The 21489-nt window shown below is 37.5% G+C and overlaps 1 protein-coding gene across 1 annotated transcript; it reads right to left on the reverse strand.

The window, feature by feature from the left end:
* Positions 1–16326: 16326 nt before the first annotated feature.
* LOC129874042 (LRR receptor-like serine/threonine-protein kinase GHR1) lies at positions 16327–21308 on the reverse strand. The gene is made up of 3 exons (XM_055949265.1): positions 19771–21308; positions 18169–19674; positions 16327–17134 (listed from the first exon to the last, which is right to left on the reverse strand). Exons 1-3 carry the CDS (start codon positions 20834–20836, stop codon positions 16551–16553), a joined length of 3156 nt encoding a protein of 1051 aa, XP_055805240.1. The 5' UTR covers positions 20837–21308; the 3' UTR covers positions 16327–16550.
* Between the last annotated feature and the right edge of the window lie 181 nt (positions 21309–21489).

Here is a 21489-nt window from a genome sequence, read left to right on the forward strand (position 1 = left end):
ACAGACGTGGCAACAATGTCGGTATGTTGTACTTTGAGTCGGATTGGAATGGATTGGATTGGATTGTATATGATTGATCTTGTCTAAATCTTATTCTTGTTTAGACTTAGGACATCTTGAATGAGTTGTTCCTTCTTCTGAGTTGATTTGATTCTACCCTGATACATGTTTCATTCTGCCATTTTACATACTCGTACATTCTACGTACAGACGTCCATTTAGGCCTGCATCATTTCATGATGTAGAGACAGGTACTAGAGACCGTCAGCAAGTGTATCATTGAGGATTTATTCACTTTTAGCTAGTTGGTGAGTCCTTCATATTTCTAGAGGATACCGCAATTATCTTTTCATCTTTGAGTTAGCTTTCCTTTATGTGATATGTGGTAGACATAAACCTACCATTGGCACCTCTTAGATTATTGATAGAGGCTTTATAGACTAGAGTGTTGATGATGTTGATTTGTTTCGTTTTGACTAGTTTCATTCTTACTAGTTGTTTATTGGATAGATGGTTGGACTTTGGCCTTATTTATGAGTAGTATTCGTGTGAGTTAAGTCTTATATTGATCGAATATGATTGAATGAAGGTGTGATTGGACTAGGTTATTCGCTTGAAGATCGGCAATGGTCTTCGAGTACTGGTCACGTCTAAAGTACCTTTCGAGGGTGAGACAGGGTCCTATCAATGCAACTTCACCGACTTCGAACAAACCAATTGGAGACCTACACCTCCTCCCATATAAGGCCTCAAATAGAGCAATCTGAATATTGGAAAGATAACTATTATTGTAGGCAAACTCTATCAATGGAAAGTGATCATGTGAATTACCTTTAAAATCTATAATACTAGCTCTTAACATGTCATCTATGGTCTAGATATGCTCGGCGTGAGAAGTCATTTGAGGGTGAAAATTTGTGCTAAGCTTCACTTGAGTGCCAAGACCCTTTTGGAAAGATCTCAAATTTTGGGATATAAACTGAGCACCTCGATCCGAAATAATTGAAACTGGGACACCATGAAGCTTAACCAACTCTCAGATGTATAATCTAGCATAGTCCTTGGCTAAATATAAAGTCTTAATAGAAAGAAAGTGAGATGACTAGGTCATTCGGTCAATAACCACCCAAATCAAGTCATGTTGCCTATGAGTACGAGGCTAACTCATAATGAAGTCCATATTCAAGGCTTCTTATTTCTAAGTGGGGATCTAAATAACTTGAGCCAAACCTCCCAGTTATTGGTTTTCAACTTTTACTTGTTGACAATTAGGACATTTAGCCAAAAACTTCGAAGTATCCCTCTTCATGCCATTCCACTAATACCCTTCTCTCAAATCATGATACATCTTTGTGGAACCCGGATGAATAGAATACTGTGAACTATGAGCCTAGACAATATTTATTTCCCTCAAACCATATACATCGGGAACACATAATTGACCTTGATATCTCAAAACACCATCTCCCCTTTGAGAGAAAGCCTCAATGGCTTTTTCGCCAACTTCTTTCTTCAACTCAACCAAAGTAGGATCATTATCTTACTTGGCCTTAGCATCCACCACAAGAGATAATTCAAAACCATTTTGAACAATAACAGCACCATCCTCAGAATCAACCAATCAAACACCCAAATGGGCCAATTTATGAACATCCCAAACTAACTCTTTCTTCTCATCCTCGACATGGGTAACACTGTTCATGGAAAGTCTACTAAGAGTGTCAACAACCACATTTTCCTTTCGTGGATGGTATAACACACTCATGTCATAGTCCTTCAACAATTCAAGCCTTCTCCTTTGTTAAAGGTTGAAATCCTTTTGATTGAACACATACTGCAAACTCTTGTGATCAATGAATATATCAACATGGACACCATAAAGATAGTGTCTCCACAACTTCAAAGCAAAGACCACTGTTGCTAACTCCAAGTCATGGGTTGGGTAGTTCTTCTCATGCGCCTTAAGTTGCCTAGAAGCATAAGATATCACTTTACCATTTTACATTAGAACACAACCACGATCAACTCGTGAAGCATCACATTAGACAACAAAGACATCGAAACCTTCCGGCAAGGTCAACACTGGGTGGAAGTAAGCCTTTCTTTCAACTCTTGAAAACTCTTCTCACATGCCACATGACATTGGAATTTCACTTTCTTTTGAGTCAAAGTAATCAAAGGAGATGCAATGGAAAAGAAACCTTTCATAAACTGTCTATAATAACCGGCAAATCCTAAAAAACTCTGAATATCAAAAGGAGACAATGATCTAGAAAAATAATTAACCACTTCGTTCTTCTTAGGATCAACCATAATACCTTCACCAGAGACAATATGGACAAGGAAAGAAACTGACCTTAACCAAAATTCATACTTGCTAAACTTAGCAAATAACTGTAGGTCCTTAAGAATTTGTAAAACAATCCTCAAATGATTGGTATGCTCTTCCTCACTCCGAGAATAGATCAAAATATCATCAATGAACACAATCACGAACATATCCAAATATTGCTTGAACACCCTGTTCATCAAATCAATCAAAGTTACAGGGGCATTCGTTAGTCCAAAAGATATAATTAAGAATTCAAAGTGATCATACCGAGTTCTAAAAGTCATCTTCAAAATGTCACATTCTCTTACTTGGAGTTAGTGATAACCTGATCGAAGATCAATCTTTGAAAAGTAGCTTTCTCCTTGAAGTTGATTGAACAAGTCATCAATCTTTGGAATGGGATACCTATTCTTAATTATGACCTTGTTCAATTGTCGGTAATCAATGCACATACGGAGAGAACCATTTTTCTTCCTAACAAGGAGAATTGGAGCACCCCATGGAGAGATACTCGATCTAATAAAACTTTTGTCCAACAAATCCTTCAACTGATCTTTTATGCCTTTCAATTCTACCGGGGCCATTTGATAAGGAGGAATAGAGATAGGTTGGGTATCAGGGAGAAATTAATTACCAAATTCTATTTCCTTTTTGAGTGGAATACTTGAGAGATCATCAAGGAATTCCAAAAACTCATTAATAATTAAAACTGACTCAAGAGTACAAGCTTCGAAATTTGTGTCTCTAATCCATACTAGATGATAAATGCAATATTGGAAATCATTTTTTGAGCTTTTAAGATACGATATGATTTGATCCTTAAACATGGAATCACTACCTTTCCATTCTAGGACTGGCTCATCAGAAAACTGAAATCTGACCACACGGGTCCTACAACATATAGAAGCATAGAATGTATGAAGTCAATCCATACCGAGAATAATATCAACACCGGTTATATCAAGATCTACAAGATTAATTGAGGTGATTTAGTAAAACTTGAAATTGGGAAATATTGATAGACTCTCTTAGCCACAATTGGATCACCAATAGGAGTATAGATCGAAAAAGGTTCTAGCAAAATCTCAGGACTAACAATGAATTTCATAGAAATATAAGAAGTAATAAATGATTGATTAGAACCCAGATCTAATAATGCATAAACATCAAAGTCAAGAACTTTCAACATACCGAATGAAGTAACCTGTTGGGTTGGACAATCGAAAAAGTTACTAGGCTCAACCTGTTGACGAATCTCCCCTCCCTTCTGAGAAACCACTGGAGAGTCCCTCCTCTCAGGTCCACTCTCCACAACCATAATAACTCCTAGTATAGGCCAAGCACTCCCCTAAATGATTTTTACCACACCTATAGCACAAAGGGTAGGACATTTCTTTTCCTTCACTCTCCCTCGAATATGAACTAGATGATTCCCCCTTTGACATCTTCTGATGGTTAAAGTCATTCCCCCTCCTAATAATTTTTTTGCTCAAAAATTTTCTCTTATTAACATTTGTTCTCACATGAGTTACTATTTGTAGATTCAATTGAGCGATCACAGCTCTAGCCAATAACAAAATAGCATCATGAAACTCTGCATTAGAGATATCGACACTTGATGGTGGGTCAACCGGAGTGGAAAGGCTACCATCTTGATCAATCTATTGGCTGCTCTCTTCTTGATGAGGCATATTTTGAAATGAGTACGACATGAGTTAGAAGGAATCCCTATAGAATTCAACTCTATCGCATGATAAGATCATGAAAAAGGTGATATTTTTCCTAAGATTCCTCATAGCCTCCTATTCATAGATGTGGCGCACTTCACACTGATGAAGAAGACTCTACCCGACATAGCATCTTAGACTCCCTAGGATACCAAGTTTTTCATGACCCAATCTAGAACCTAGGTGTGACACAGCGATTGGGATCCTAGAGGACCCCAACCAAGCCTCTTAACATATCATACACGACCACACATAAGGTAAGTAAAGAAAATAAGTGAGAAGAAGTAAAGTGTCAACATGAAAGTCTCAATAAAGGAGAATAAATCTCAAAGTTGAGTGAAAGACAACGTAGACTCATCTAACCTGCCTCTATTAACTAGATGGGGGAGTAACACAAGCTCCTATCTCACCCATGAAAATATCTAAAAAGTCATAAAAATGATAGAGATGAAAGTTTTATCCTCGAAATATGAGGACTTATCACTAGTACAAATATAATAAGCTCTAGCCACGAATGAGAGGATGAGCGTGATCGTCGGACACTACATTATGATACAGTGTAGGAAAAAGTATGTGTTAGTACATGAAATACACTAAGTATATGAGAAGTATTGATGAACAATGAATATAGAATATAGTCAATATAAATCGTAAGATGTAAGACCACTATCTTAAAACATGAGTAAAACCATAAAAATATTATAATCATTGGTCCATGCATTAAAACATCATCATGAGAACTTTATACCTTTTCTTTATCTTGAAGTGTGATAGGAGCTTTATCCGACATATAAGACCATGCGATCTATAACATGGAATCTTATGATCCCCATATCGAGAAGTGGAATTCTACCTTGCCAAGGTAGACTTCTTGATGGTACTTCCTCTAAATTTGTACTATATGTGGATCCATTAGCTACGCCATATCATCACTTTAAACCTACGCGGGCAACAAAGTTAGGGAATAAAAGTTGCTACTAGAATTTCTTTGGGTAGCTACAATGGCTACCAGACCGAACTTGTAATGACTCATGCTAGACCCTAGGTATGACACAGTGATTAGAACTTGAGAGACCCTAAACTAAGCCTCATAGCATATATTTCATGAGCATACATAAGGTAAATAAGAATAATAAGCTAAAAATCATAGACATGGAAGCATAGACTCAATAAGGAGCATAAGTATCAAACACAGAATGAAAGACAACATAGACTCGATACATCCAACATGCCTCTACTAACTAGATGGGGCCTAAGACAAGCTCCTAGCTCACCCAATATAATTGATGAAAGAATATCATAAGCTTAGAGAAAGTAAAGTGTCACATCCTTGAAACATGAGGATTCACCGTAAGTACAAATGTAATAAGCTCTAGCCATAAATGGGAGAATGAGCATGATCATCACACCCTACATTATGATACAATGTAGGCAAAAAGTATGTGTTGGTACATGAAATAAACTGAGCATGTGAGAAGTATACATGAACAATAAGCATGGGACATAATCAATATGAATCTTAAGATGCAAGACCAATATCTTAAAATATGATTAAAACCATGAAAACAGTTAAAACATCATAATCATTGGTCAATGCATCAAATATCATCATCATGAGAATTTTATACCTTTTCTTTAACTGTGTGAGATAGGATCTTAAACGAACTTAAGACCATGTGAGCTATTACATGAAATCTGATGGTGTTCATATCGAGAAGGGAGAGGCTACCTTGTCAGGGTAGACTCCATCATAGTACTTCCACTTTTGCTGTACCATATGTGGATCCAATAGCTTCATCATATACCTACGTAGGTAACATAGTAAAGGATTAAAGTTTACTACTAGAATTCCCTTGGGTAGCTACAATGGCTACTGTACCAAACTCTACCTTAAATTCCTCTCAATGCTAAGTTTTTATCCCAATGGAACTTTCATGAAAATATAATCATAAACATCATTAGGAAATATAATAATATATACCAATCCATTTTTATAAAGATGACATAATATTAGATCATCTATCAACTTCATCATAGTAAAATCATAAGAATAGCTCCTTAACTTGCTTGATTCACAATAAACTCATGAATTGGTAAGAATTGTCCTTATCACCTCTTTTAATATAATTGTGAAAGAATTGTCCTTATTGCACCATATATTCTTTTCTTATAGCATCATTGAAACATCATTCATAAATTTTTCATTGAAATAACTTGAAAATCATCATCATAACTCATAAATCATGCTTGAAACTAGCATATCGCATAGGTATTTTGAAATTTATTTAGAAATCATTCATAATAAGACTAATAGCATTGAAATATATCATAATTAAGAAGACTCAATGCAAATAATGAAATTAGGGCTTTTAGAAGAAGAAATCATAAGAGAATTTGAGAAGAGATCTTTGGGATTCCACGGGTAAAAGGGCCCAATGTTGAATTCCCACATACCTTGAGCTTTAGAAGCCCTAAGTATTTGAGAATTGAAGCTTGACCTTGAAGAAATCCCTAGAATTTACTTGAGGAAGAATGAGACTTTGAGAGAACACTTTTATAGAGAAGATTTTGAGTTAGAGGGTTAGGGTGAGAATGAGAGGGTTAGGAGGGCTTCGATAGTTAATAGGTTAGAATAAATGCCCAAAACGTTCATTAATAAAAACATAGGGAAAGACCAAAATACCCCCAACTTAAATTTAATTTGGCACCTAAAGGGGCCTCCACCATGGTCCGTGAACCATACTATGGCCCATGGTGGTGGGCATGGTGATGGACTTGAGTTTTGGGGAAATTGGATATTTTGAGGAGTGACCTTCACGGAGGCCACCATGGCACTTGGGGTTCACCACGGCTCATGGTGCCTTCCGTGGTAGGCACCTTCAGGAGGGGTCTGACGAGTTGGGCTTCACGGACCACACCACGGCTCATGGTTCTCACCATGGGCAGTGAAGCCATTTGTGGTCCCTTCTCCAAATTTTCCCCTATCACCAGTAGCCTTCATGGGTACTCGCTACAGCTCGTGAAGAGCACTATGGCTCATGGAGAGCCACCCGATACCAAAGTTGGAATTTTCAAAAAAAACTTCTTTAAACCTCATTTTTTGACTTTCCAACTTTTGGGGCCTTACAATATCTCCCCCTTGGAAATAAGCATCCTTAAATGGGACTCAAACTAGCATAAATGGAATAGGAGAGAACAAAGAAGCCAACATGAATGCAAAATATCTCGAGAATGCATAAAATATGAAATATTCACCCTTAAGCTAAAACATGACTTTAAAAACTCTTTTCATGAACATGAATACATATGAAAACATGAGAATGACTGAAACACATTATTTGGGTTATATGGATCATGAGGGATCTAAATACCTCAACTAGGCATGGAAGAAAAGAGATGAGGATATCGCGAAATCATATTGGCTTCTGCTTAATATGTAGCACCTTCAACCTCTTGGTTCCTCCATAATACTTTAACCGAAGCTACTTCCTTGTTCCTGAACTTCCTAACTTTTCGGTCTAAGATCTCAACGAAAAATTCCACATAAGTGAGACTCTCCTTCACCTCAATGTTATTCAATGGCACAATAGAGCTAGGATCACCAATAAACTTCCTCAACAAGGACACATGAAATACCAGATGCACCGATGCCAAATCCGAAGGCAAATCCAACTCATATTCTATCTTGTCAATACGCCTTAAAATCTGATATGGGCCAACATAGCGAGGACTTAGCTTCCCTTTCTTACAAAAATGTATCACACTCTAATGAGTGAAATTTTTAAGTAAACCTAATCATTAACCTCAAATTAAAGGTATCTTCTCCTCACATACGAATAGGAATTTTGTCGACTTTGGGCTATTTTCAATCTTGCTCTAATCAACCTCACCTTCTCCATAGCCTTATACACCAACTCAGGTCCTATCAAAGAAGATTTGCCAACCTTGAACCAACCAATAAGAGACCTACATCTCCTACCATATAAGGCCTCAAATGGAGCCATCTAAATGCTGGAATGATAACTATTATTGTAGGAGAACTCTATCAATGGAAAATGATCATCCTAATTACCTTTGGAAAAATTGACACATGCTCTCAACATGTCCTCTAAGGTCTAAATGTTACGCTTTTCCTGATCATTTGTTTGTGGGTAAAAATTTGTACTAAGCTTCACTTGAGTACTAAGACCCTTTTGGAAAGATCTTTAAAAGTGAGATGTAAATTAAGTACCTTAGTCTGAAATTATAGACAATGGAATACCATGAAGCTTAACCAACCCTCAAATATACAATCTAGCATAGTGTTCAGCTGAATATAAAGTCTTAACAGAAAGAAAATGAGTCGATTTAGTCATTCAGCCAACAATTACCCAAATTGAATCATGTTGCCTATGAGTACGAGGCAAACCTGTAATGAAGTCCATATTCAAGGTTTCCCACTTCCAAGTAGGAATCTCAATGTCTTGAGCCAAACCTCCTGGTTTTTATGCCTATCTTTCACTTGTTGACAATTCGGACACTTAGCCACAAACTCTGCAATATCCATTTTCATATCATTCCACCAATACACTTCCCTCAAATCATGATACATCTATATGGAACCCGGATGAATAGAATACCACAAACCATGAGCCTCAAACAATATCATCTCCCTCAAATCATCTTCATTGAGAACACACAATCGATCTTGATATCTCAAAACACCATCTCCCTAATGGGAGAAAGCCTCAATGGCTTTTTAGGTAACCGCCTTCTTCAACTCAACTAAAGTAAGATCACTACCTTGTTTTACCTTAACATCCACCACAAGAGATGATTTGAAACCATTTTTCACAATAACACCACCATCCTCGGAGTCAACCAATCAAATACCCAAATAGGCAATCTATGAACATCCCGAATTAGATCTTTCTTCTCATCCGATCTTTCTTCTCATCCTCAAAATGGGAAACACTATCCATGGACAATCTACTAAGAATGTCGGCAACCATACCTGCCTTCCCTAGATGATATAGCACACTCATGTCATATTTCTTTAATAATTCTAGCCATCTCTTTTGTCGAAGATTCAAATATTTCTGAGTGAACACATATTGCAAACTCTTGTGATCGGTGAATATATTCAAATGGACACCATACAAATAGTGTCTCCACAACTTCAAAGCAAATACCACAGTCCCTAACTCTGAGTCATGGGTCAGGTTGTTCTTTTCGTGAATCTTGAGTTACCTAGAAGCATAGGCTATCACTTTACCATTGTTTATTAGAAAAGTACCAAGACCAACTTGAGAAGCATCACACTAGACAATAAACCTATCAGAACCTTTTGGCAAAGTCAAAACCATAGCGGAGATAAGTCTATCCTTTAACTCTTGAAAACTCTTTTCACATGCCTCGGACCATTGAAATTTCACCTTTTTGCATCAAAGTAGCCAAGGGTGATGCAATGGAAGAGAAAACTCCCACAAATTTTCTATATTAACCAGATAAGCCCAGGAAATTCTGAATATCAGAAGGGGACAATGGTCTAGGCCAATTCTTAACTGCTTCGATCTTCTTAGGATCAACCACAATACTTTCACCGAAGATAATATGGCCAAGAAAAGCAACTGACCTCAACCAAAATTCACACTTGCTAAACTTAGCAAATAACTGTCGGTCCTTGAAAATTTGCAAGATAATCCTTAAATGATCGGCATGCTCTTCCTCACTCTGATAATAGATCAAAATATCATCAATGAACACAATCACGAAAATATACAAGTATTACTTGAACACTCGATTCATCAAATCCATAAAAGTTGTTGGAGCATTAGTTAGTCCAAAAGACATAACCAAGAATTCAAAGTGACCATACCGAGTTCTAAAAGCTGTCTTCAGAATGTCACATTCCCTTATTCAGAGTTGATGATAACTCGGTCGAAGGTCAATCTTTGAAAAATAGCTTTCTCCTTGAAGTTGATCGAACAAGTCATCATTCCTTGGAATGTGATACTTATTCTTAATTGTGACCGTATTCAATTGTCTATAGTCAACACACATACGGAGAGAACAATAAAGAGAATCGGAGCACCCCATATAGGGATATCGGTCTAATGAAACCTTTATCTAATAATCCTACAACTAATCATTTAACCTTTTCAACTCTACCAGGGCCATTCGATAAGGAGAAATAGAGATATGTTGTGTATTGTGGAAAATATCAATACCAAAGTCTATTTCCCTTTTGGGATAAATGCCTAGGAGGTCATCAGGGAAAACTTTTGGAAACTCACTAACTACTAAAACCGACTCAAGAGTAGGAGCTTCGAAAGTAGTATCTCAAATTCGGACTAGATGATAAATGCAATCTTTGGAAATCATTTTCCATGCTTTAATACATGAGATGAATTGATCTTTAAAAATGAAATTACTACCTTTTCGTTCTAGGACTTGATCATTTGGAAACTAAAAGTTGTCCACTCGAGTCCTACAACATATAGAGGCATAACATACATAAAGTTAATATATACCAAGAATAACATCAAAATTGGTCATATCGAGCTCTACAAGATCAACTTAGGTATTTTATAAAAAAACTAAAATTGGGCAATTTCTATAGACTCTTTTAGCCATAACTAAATCACCAACAGGAGTATAGATCGAAAAATAATATAGCAAGATCTCGGGACTAACAATGAACCTCATAGCAAGATAAAGAGTAACAAATGATAGAGTAGCACCCGGATCTAATAATACATAAAATCAAAGTCAAAAAATTTTAACATACCAATCACAATGTCGGGAGAATCCTCTAACTCCAAATGAGTGTGAAGGGCATAAAATTTGTCTTGGTGCTGACTGCCACCTAAAGTAGTAACACGCTGATCTGGATGACCTATAGTCTGAGTATCAGTCTGGGGTGTAGCACCATTCCTACACTCCTTTTTAGGATGACCAGTTTTCCACACTTGTAGCATACATCCAAACCCTCTAAGAATTCTCCCCTATGGTTTTTCCCACACTTGGTACACTTAGAAGGAGTAGACCCACTAATACCACCACCTAGAGCCTTAGGGTTCAACACCCTCTCTTTCTCAAATCTTTGGCCTGAAGCTTGTGAAGAACCTTGGCCTTAAAAGCTTTGGCCTTGTTAAAAATGACCATTACCACCACTGGATTTGGATTGAGAGAACCCACCTTCGACTCGAGCCCTCTTGGACTCCCTCACACTAAAGCAACACTTTTGAGTTGGTAGGCCGCTAACTCCGCATTCTCCTCCGAATACTCCCCATAATAGCAACAATTATGTGCACCTCATCAACAAAATCTTGGGGATCCTCATCAACCTTGGACCCATGAAGCTCAGTAGGGTTCATCCTGGTAAAGTCCCTAACCTTTGAAGCCGGTGTAGATATATTTGGAGTCAATACCCCTTGGTTCACTTGAGTAGTCATGACCTGGGATAGCATAGATATGGCGGTCTAAAATTTGGCATGAGTAACTTGATCTGCTAGAGGATCATTAGGAGCTTGAGGGGATTGTTACTCATTAGCATCAACCCCTATGTAGATTGGAGCTTTTCTTGGAGATATTTTCTGAAAATTGCAAAGAGAAAGTGATAGAGGAAGAATTCTTAGAGTTTAAATTCTATAGCACGACGAGATCATGAACGAAGTGATGTTTTTCCTAAAATGCCTCATAGCCTCCTATTCATAGATATGGCATTCTTCACACCATGAATAATACTCTACTTGATGCGACATGTTGACCTCCCTAGGACACTTGAACCTTGTGCTTTGATACCAAGTTTGACACAACACAAGCTAGACCCTAGGTGCGACACAATGATTAGAATCTCAATGGAACCCAATCAAGCCTCTTAGCATATCGTTCATGAGTATACATAAGGTAAATATGAAAAATAAGTTAAAAGGCATAGACATGGAAGCATAGTCTGAATAAGAAGCATAAGTCTCAAATACTGAATGAAAGACAACATAGACTCAATACATCCAACATGCCTCTGCTAACTAGTTGGGGACGTAAGACAAGCTCCTAACTCACCCAATATAACTGATGAAAGAATATCATAAGCTCGTGAGAAAGTAAAGTATCACATCCTTGGAACATGAGGATTTGCCACAACTACAAGTATAATAAGCTCTAGCCACGAATGGGAGGATAAGCGTGATCATCACACCCTACAATATGATACAATGTATGTAAAAAGTATGTGTTAAGACATGGAATGCATTAAGTATGTGAGAAGTATGCTTGAACAATAAACATGGGATATAATCAATATGAATCATGAGATAGAAGACCAATATCTTAAAACATGAATAAAACCATAAAAATATTTAAAACATCATAATCATTAGTCAATGCATCAAACATTATTATCATGAGAACTTTATACCTTTTCTTTAACGGGTGTGGGATAGGACCTTAACCGACACTTAAGACCATGTGACCCATTATATGAAATTTGATGATCCCCACATCAAGGAGGGAGAGGCTACCTTGACAAGGTAGACTCCATCATGGTACTTTCTCTTTAACTGTGATATATGTGGATCCACTAGCTTCGTCATATTAGCATCTTTAAACCTACACAGGCAACTTAGTTAGAGATTAAAGGTTGCTACTAGGATTCCCTTGGGTAGCTTCAATGGCTACCGTACCCAACCCCACCTTAAAGTCCTCTCGATGCTAAGTTTTTATCCCAACGAAACTTTCATGAAAACATAACCATAAACATCATTAGGAAAGATAATAATAAATATCAATTCAACTTTATAAAAATAACATAATATTAGCTCATCTATCAACTTCATCATAGTAAAATTATAAGATTAGCTTATTAACTTGGTTGATTCACAATAAACTCATGAATTGGTAAGAATTGTCCTTATCACCTCTTTTAATATAATTGTGCAAGAATTGTCTTTATTTGACCATATATTCTTTGCTTATAGCATCATTGAAACATCACTCATAAAACTTTCATTAAAATAACTTGAAAATCATCATCATAACTCATAAATCATGCTTGAAACTAGCATATAGCATAGGTCTTTTGAAATTCATCTTGAAATCATGCAATGTAGTGTGAATCATGCATAACTAGGCTAATGGAATTGGAATATATCATAATTAAGAAGACCCAATGCAAATAATGAAATTAAGGCTTTTAGAAGAAAAAATCAGAAGAGAATTTGAGAAGAGATCTTTGGGATTCCATGGGTGAAAGGGCCCAAGGATGAATTCCCACATACCTTGACCTTTAGAAGCCCTAAATTTTCGAGAATGAATCTTGACCTTGAAGAAATCCCTAGAATTTACATGAGAAAGAAAGGGACTTGGAGAGCACACTTTTAGAGAGAAGATTTTGATTTAGAGAGTTAGGGTGAGAATGAGAGGGTTAGCAGGGCTTAGGGTAGTTTATTGGTTAGAATAAACTCCCAAAAATGTCCATGCTCATTAATGAAAACTTAGGAAAAGACCATACCCCTAACTTAAACTGAATTCGGCACTTGAACAAGCCTTCACCACAGACTGTGAACCTCGCCATGGCCCGTGGTGGTAGGCGTGGTGGTGGGCGTGGTGAGTTTTGGGGAAATTGGGGATTTTGAGGGGTGATCTTCATGGAGGCCACCATGGAACATGGTTCTCAGCACTACTCTTGGTGCCTTCCATGGTAGGAACCTTCAGGAGGGGTCTAAGGAGTTGGTCTTCACGGACCACACCACGGATGGTTCTCACCACGGGACATAAAGCCATTTGTAGTCCCTTCTGTCACTATTACCCTATCACCATTGGCCTTCACGGGTACTCTCCACAGCCCATGGAGAGTAATACGGCTCGTGGAGATCCACCTAGTGCCAAAGATGGAATTTTCTAAGAAACCTCCTTTGAACCTAGTTTTTCTGACTTTTCAACTTCTGAGGTCTTACAGAATCCCACCTTAAAGTCAACTCGGTGCTTAGTCATTATTCCAATAAGAATGGTTATAATAGATACCAATCCATCATCATAAAATAAATATAAGAGTAGCTCATATATCATCTTCATCATGAAAGTGTGAGGAAAACCCATCACAACCTTTGAACTTCTTTAACATGATTGTGGCCTTATCTCACTATAACTTCTTGCTTAAAGAATCATTGAAACATCATTCATAGTCTTTCATGATTTATTTATAAATCTTCGATATCATTCATAAATCTTTTATAAAAATCTCTTGAAATTCATGATCATGGTTCATTAAAAACATACTTGAAACTAGAATATAACATGGGTCATTGAAATTAATCTTGAAATAATGGAAAATGATGTGAATTATCCATAAAATGATCAATAATCATGGGATATATCATAATAAGAAGACCTAATAGAAAATCATGAAATTAGGGCTTTTAAAAAAAGAATTCATAAAAGATTTTGAGAGAAAACTTGGGATTCCATGGGTGAAAGAGACCATGAAATAATTCCCACATACCTTTGACCTTAGGAACCCTAATTTTCAAGGAATTGAAGCTTTGATCTTGAAGATTCCTTTAAATTGCCTTAGGAATAAGAAAACTCTTGAGAGAATACTTTAGAGAGAGAATTTTGTGTTTTGAGAGTTAGGATGATAAAGAGAGGGTTAGGAGGGATTAGGGTAGTTATTAGGATAGAAAAAACTTCGAAAAAACATCCGCATTCATTAATGAAAATATAGGACAAGACCAAAATACCCCTGAACTTTAACTGAGACTACACGGTTAGCGATAGTTATTTTCTATCGTAGGTAGTGTGCGGGACGAGATGTGAAGATGGCCATTTGAAGTAGACTTTTGGAGCTCTTGTGAAGATCACATCTGCATATGCATCTAGTTTTGTAAATATTTTGGGGACTTGTACAGGATACATGTGGCACTTATGTATGATATTTTGAAGGCTTGTGGAAATAAAACTGTATGCTTGTAACTTGAACTGGGTGACTAGTTTTGCTATTTTTGGAGTGTGCTTTTAACTCAAGTCGTGCCATGTACTTGGTTTATACTTTGACTTGTCATTATGCACAAAGCAAGATAATAGTTTTGTGATAATTACTAGTTTGAGTTTTGTATATTTTATGAACCCACAATGGTGTTGAATTGAAAATAGAATTTCAAAATAAGTTTTCTAAATGTGTTGACTATTTGAGATTATATAAAAAAACTATCTTTTGCTTCGCAAGTGACATTCTCCCAAAGGGGATGCTACAAGTGTTGGTACGGAGGATCCACAACGATCCGTGAAACTCACCACAGCTCATGGTGGTGATCATGGTGAGTAACTTGGACTCTAGTCTGGGGAGGTGCCTTTCATCGGCTCGCGGTGTCCACCACGGATCGTGGTCCCTCCCGTGGTACTCACCCCAAACTTAAAGTCTTAAGGAGGTGGGTTCACGAGTCATCACAACTCGTGGTTTGCATCACGGGCCGTGGATCCATTTGTGGGCCTTCTTCCAAAAATTTTATTTCACTAGGGAACCTTCACGGTGGCTCTCTACGGCTCGTGGAGAGCTTCACGGCCCGTGAAGGACCACCTAGTGCCAAAAGCTGAGATTTCCTAAAAAACTTCCTTTGAACTCTATTTTTCAACTTTCCAACTTTCGGGGTCTTACAACATTCTCCTCATATTTGCTAGCTTTCTCATCCGCAATCACTAGCATTGGGGGATCCACTATTTGAGCACCAGTTTGGGTAGTTACGGCCATGCATTTGCCTGTTGTTTTTAGGATTTTAAATTGTATTGCTTGAGAGTGTTCCTTTCTGGCATGGATTCAAAGACGAAGAAATATGACCCAGTTGTTTCTCAATATGTTTGATGGAGGTAGCATGCGACTATACTTGTTAATTCATTCCCGAAAGATCATTACGTATCTCCTTAAGATTCTCCTCAATAGAGTCATACTTTTTCATCATCTTGGCCATCTTGTCTTCATACACATTCTTGAGTCGTGTTAAAACTCACTCAAGAATTGGGGCTACAATTGTGGGAGTTGATAGCAAAATTGGATAACTGAATATCTTATTTTCAATAATTTATTTTAAGTTTATTAGGAGTCTATTTTCTAATTAAGAAAAACAACACTTGTAATTTCTCTATTATTTAGCAAGTTTTTAGCCGTATTTTGTTGTATTTCCTTTTGTATTTGTTTGGAGTTAAAGTTCAATAAAAAAAAACATAACTTTTGTGTCATCATTCTTCTTCTACGGTTCTAAAATATCATTTCGACGTGACTAGCCAAAGGAGTAATCAAAGACTGGAATCTTTCAACAAAAGAAAAAAGAAAAAGGGGGGTGAGGGGTGAAAGTTGTATACATTATAAATATGCCCCAATTTACAACAATGGTTAATAAATCTAGCCCATTCACACACTAAACTTCCTAATTGTACATCTCAAGGGAAGCCAATGAGCTATTTGATTCCCAAGCAAAAGACAAAAACATCTCTTCACCAAGCCAAAATGAGGAAAACTAAATAGATGAAAGGTCCTCATATACAGTCTTGATACCTGGCCTCTCCGATACCAAACGTATGCACCTTAGAGCTATTGCAAGAACCTCCTTCATTTGCTTCTTCATTGCTGGATTTCCCATATCAGCTGACAATAAATTATCAAAACAATCCAATCCTCCACCTTCTGCCACCTTCAACCTTACCCAATCAGTCAAGTCCACTCCACCATCTTCACCCGAAACAACATCACCTGCACATTTCCCAGTTAGGAGCTCCAACAAAATGACTCCGAAAGCGTATACATCTGATTTGAAGGAAGGCAGTGGTTTCTTGGACGAAGCCAACTCTGGTGCACGATAACCTAACACTCCAGCATCAAGAATCTGTTCAATTGTCCCCGCGTGAGTCATAAGACGGTGAAGGCAGTAATCAGCAACTCGTGCATTAAGATCAGGACCATCCAACAAGATGTTGGTTGCTTTAAGATTTCCATGAGGAACCTCACGGTCAAAATGGAGATAATTCAGGCCACGCGCAATATCAACTGATATTTTGAGTCTTTGGGGCCAGGTTAGGGGTGGACCTTTTCTTCCAGGTCGATCTGCAAAGGTGCCACACGTTAAAAAGGTATATAGATAAACCTTACACTATACAAACTACAAACAAAAAATTGTCACCAGGACAAAGTTACTTTCTAATGAGGAAAAGTCTCGGGTACACAAAAGCATACAAAAAGATTATTCTGTCTTTGAGAGGAAACAATGTTTCTCTTCTTTTTCACAAAATAAGAACTATCGAAAGTTCCTGAAGAGTTATTTATAGCATCTTGACATCAAAAGAACAGCAGTAACACGATGAAGGTGGACAAGTTGAGTAGGTATAATCACCAATTGAAAATTAGGTATTTCAGCATTGAAGTATTTGCAGTTCATCGTGACCTTTTTATGAGCAAAGTACAACAACTGCTGAACCTTACTGCCAGTGCAGGGATATTGACCAAGTAAAGGCCTGCTTACATTTCCAGTTGGACCAGGTAACAATGAAGTACATAGTGTATAGGGCCTTGGACAAGTTTAAAATTTTCCAACAATAAATCAGAAGTTAAACTTCAGCTGTTCAAGTTGAAGAATTCCACAGTGAAAGTGCTATACAGTATTTCATGATAATGCAGACTGTTCCTTGATTGCAGGAATTCACAAGGAATTCTAGGATCACGTGACTGTTTCAGGAGTTCCCTCGAGAAGAACAGCTAAATAAGAAGAAATGTAGAGAGAGAAGAGAGAATAGATTCAGAAGAGAAAGTAGTTTCATATATGATTGAGAATGAAATATATATTGAATGAATTAGGTGGACTCGCTAACAGTCTAACAGAATCAGTTATCGCAACTGCCACTAACTGCCTGCTGTAACTAATAAATGGAAATGGCTTCTTCTCCTTAATTTTTGTATCACAGACTGAGAATATTCATGCACCACAAGAACTGTCAAGATATCAAACTAACAAATTGTTTGCCATGAAATACTATAAAATATCAAATAAGAGAAGATTAAAAGTATGTTATGACTTATAAGTGTTATAGCAAACGACATGCATAAGACAAACTGCAAGGTGGATGAGAGAAAATAAGGATTACCATAGAGAAAACTTGATAGACTTCCAGGAGATATGTAATCTGAAAGAATAAGCTTCTCATGTTGTGTGGGACCCCAGTAGTAACCTCTTAATCCCACCACATTTGGATGCCTAATATTGGCAAACTTTTTAGCCTCTTTTGTGAAATCCTTCCTCTGTTTGGCCACTCCTTCTCTCAACCATTTCACAGTCAAGAGCAACCCATTATCTAGTGTTGCCCTGTAAGATGTCCCATGGCTGCTTCTGCCTAAGACTTCAGCTGGGGCCCTAGATAGTTCCTCAGCTGTAAAAGTGATTGTATCATCAAGGAAGTACAGCTCTCCGGCCAAATTATCAGCAAGGCTTTCTGCAGTATATGATTCCCCCGACTCTGGTGACCAAGTGAAATGACTCGTTTTTGAAGGGGAGAAACCTGTCGTTTTCTCATCTGGACTAATTACTGATGATGATGATGCTTTCCGTGAAGCAGCTGTAACATCTTGTGTTGAAACTACAGCACCTTCTCTACTGCTAAAACCAGAAGGATTTGATTGGGTATGACGGCGGATGTCTTTGTCAGTAACATGTGCCTGAGACTTCCTCGATGCACGTAAGTAAAATATAAAAATGGCTACCAAGATTACAATAACAAGAACAACCACACATGCAACGATGATCACCACTTTGATAATAGTTTTAAGTTGCCTGCTCTTATACTTTTCTGTTGAAGCTTGACCAGAGCCTGAGGGAGGATTTGGAAATTGAAGTGCAGAGTTTCCTGGGTAGAAGGATGATAAGGGAAATTTTCTCAAATTCTCAGGCACGACACCAGATAAGTCATTAAGTGATGCATTAAAGCTTTGGAGGCTGTTAGGCAGGTTTTTTGGCAGTTCACCGGTGAAATGATTCTCTGAAACATCTAAAAAAGTAAGAGAGCTAACATTACCCATGGAAGTTGGCAAAGATCCAGAGAAATTATTTCCTGATATATCAAGCACTTGAAGTGCAGTCAATGACCCAAATCCATCAGGAAAGTAACCAGCAAGCTGATTATGAGAAAAATCAAGAACACGAATCTTAAGAGTACTAGCCGGAGGAGAGAAATCAATGCTTCCAACAAGTGCATTGTTTTGTAGGTGAAGTTCTTCAATAGTGGGCAAAGCTAGTAGAGAAGTAAGAAGAGGCCCATCCAACTGGTTGAAACTGAGATCAAGGACAGTGATCTTAGGAAACTGAGTGATAACTTTGGGGAGAGATCCTGTCAGGGTATTGTGTGAAAGGTTGAGGTGATATAAACGCAGAAACTGAGCTGTAACCTCAGGGATGTTTCCACTCAAACGGTTTTTGCTGAGGTCAAGAAATTCAATATTCCCCCAATTCAGCATTCTAGTTAGATTACCTTTGAACTGATTTTTCGAGAGATCAAGAACCGCAGAAGTTCCAGTCACGAAGGGAAGTTCACCAGAAAGAGCATTGGAGGATAAATTAAGGGTGCGCAATGTTGTTGATGTTATCATGCTTATTGAACCTGCAAAATGAAGAGATTATGGAAAGCAGTGAAAAAAGTTGTTCGCAAATAGATAACTTTATTTACCAAAGGGTTTTGAAAATTCATGTATTTTACCTGTGAGGTTGTTTCCACTTAAATCCAACTCAGTGAGAAGCAATGCATCTCCTTTCAAAAGATCATTAGGGATAAATCCGGAAAATATGTTGTTGGCAAGTTTAAGCACCTGGAGATCATAAACAAAATTGAAACTAGGTAATTCCCCTGACAGCTGATTGTAGCTCAAATCCAGGATCTTCAAGTTGCCAAATATCTGAGCTTCATTGCCACTTACAAGTGAACCCTTTAGCTGATTATGGCTAAGATTCAAATACTTGACTGACTCAGATAAACCTGGCAAAAATTTCTGCTGCTTAGAAGCAGAGTTCACCAGCAAATTTCCACTCAAGTCAACATGAGTTGCAGTGGTAAGCAGGAACAATTCTGGATCCAAATTGCCATCAAGCATATTTCCGTGCAGGTCGAGCACTTGAAGATTTTCCATTAGCTCAAATCCTTCAAGAATTTCCTTTGTGAATCCATTAACAGATAGATTAAGGTATACCAAACCAGTCAATTTCATCAAAGATGAAGGTAGAGGCCCGGAAAAAGAATTGTGACTCAAGTCCAAAGACTGGATAGACACAAGCCCTGAAATTGTATCCGGTATTGGGCCGGAGAAGTTATTACCAGCTAATGACAGATTCTTTAAGCTCCCTAGATGTCCAACCTCTGGGGGTAAAGAAGAGGTGAATAGATTACCTGAGATATCTAGATACTGAAGGCTCTTAAATTTACCTATGTTGTTAGGCATTTTCCCAGCAATTGAATTGTTTGCCATTGAGAGCTTGACAAGCATTGTAAGGTTAGCAAATACACTCAAATCTACATGAGCAACTAAACCCAAGTTGTCAAGGACAACTCCTGCAACATTATCACCATTACACATTATCCCATTCCAAGATGAAGGGCATCCATTGAAATCAATGGACTCCTCATTCCAAGATTCAAGGAGAAACCCTGTTGGATCATGCTCAACACCTTTCTTAAACTCGAGCAGAGCCAATATGTCCTGGGAGGGAAGCTGCCCAATGGCAGAGCCCAAATAAAGAACAAATATCATCAAGAAGTTGATAAACTTCATTCTAACACCAGAAGGTTGATATTTTATGTAGAAGGTAAATATGGGGTTCACTTACAACAAGAAATCAATATCAGTATACATTGATGACAGATTCAGCTCAAAAGAAAGCAAATCATTTTTTTCTTACCAAAATGAAAGCAAAGCAGTCCCTTTCAAAGATTGATACTTGGCAGAAGGTAAATTCTTCTTTCTAGTAAAGGTTACAGGCAGGCCTGACACCTCAGATTTGATTGCTTGCATATAGAGTAGTAATCTTTTCTAGTTATGCTGCATTAAATACAGGAAATGGAATGGACCCAGAAAAGTTTTGGCCTTCAGACATGTTGAGAAGCTCACAAAAACCCAGAATGGTATTGGTAGTGACTGACACTCAACTTTTGTATCATTTCTCTCTCGTATACCCAATTAAATAGGTCCTGTTTATTATTCTGTGGAGGTCTACTTTGGCTTTTTATAACCTTAAGCTATTTCAAATTATGAGCTATTCTTCTTGTCTCATCATCTCCTATTCTCCTTTTAACTATTACTCACATTACAATTTTTCCTTACTAACTTTTTATTTAATCGTTTTAGACTTAAAGTCTTGTAAGATTAGGTATATATTCTAAAATTAATTCAATTTGTAAACAACCATGCCTTGTTAATTTGATAGA

This window comes from Solanum dulcamara, chromosome 11 (genome assembly GCF_947179165.1).
Source record: "Solanum dulcamara chromosome 11, daSolDulc1.2, whole genome shotgun sequence".
NCBI lineage: Eukaryota > Viridiplantae > Streptophyta > Magnoliopsida > Solanales > Solanaceae > Solanum > Solanum dulcamara.

What these genes read in the sequence shown, in the direction of transcription:
- LOC129874042 (XM_055949265.1), bottom strand. Translation starts at nt 20,836, where the DNA reads ATGAAGTTTATCAACTTCTTGATGATATTTGTTCTTTATTTGGGCTCT. An exon ending in AAGTGGAAACAACCTCACAG is followed by an intron (nt 19,675 to 19,770) that starts GTAAAATACATG and finishes TTCATTTTGCAG; the next exon opens with GTTCAATAAGCATGATAACA. An exon ending in TCTATCAAGTTTTCTCTATG is followed by an intron (nt 17,135 to 18,168) that starts GTAATCCTTATT and finishes GCACCTTTGCAG; the next exon opens with ATCGACCTGGAAGAAAAGGT.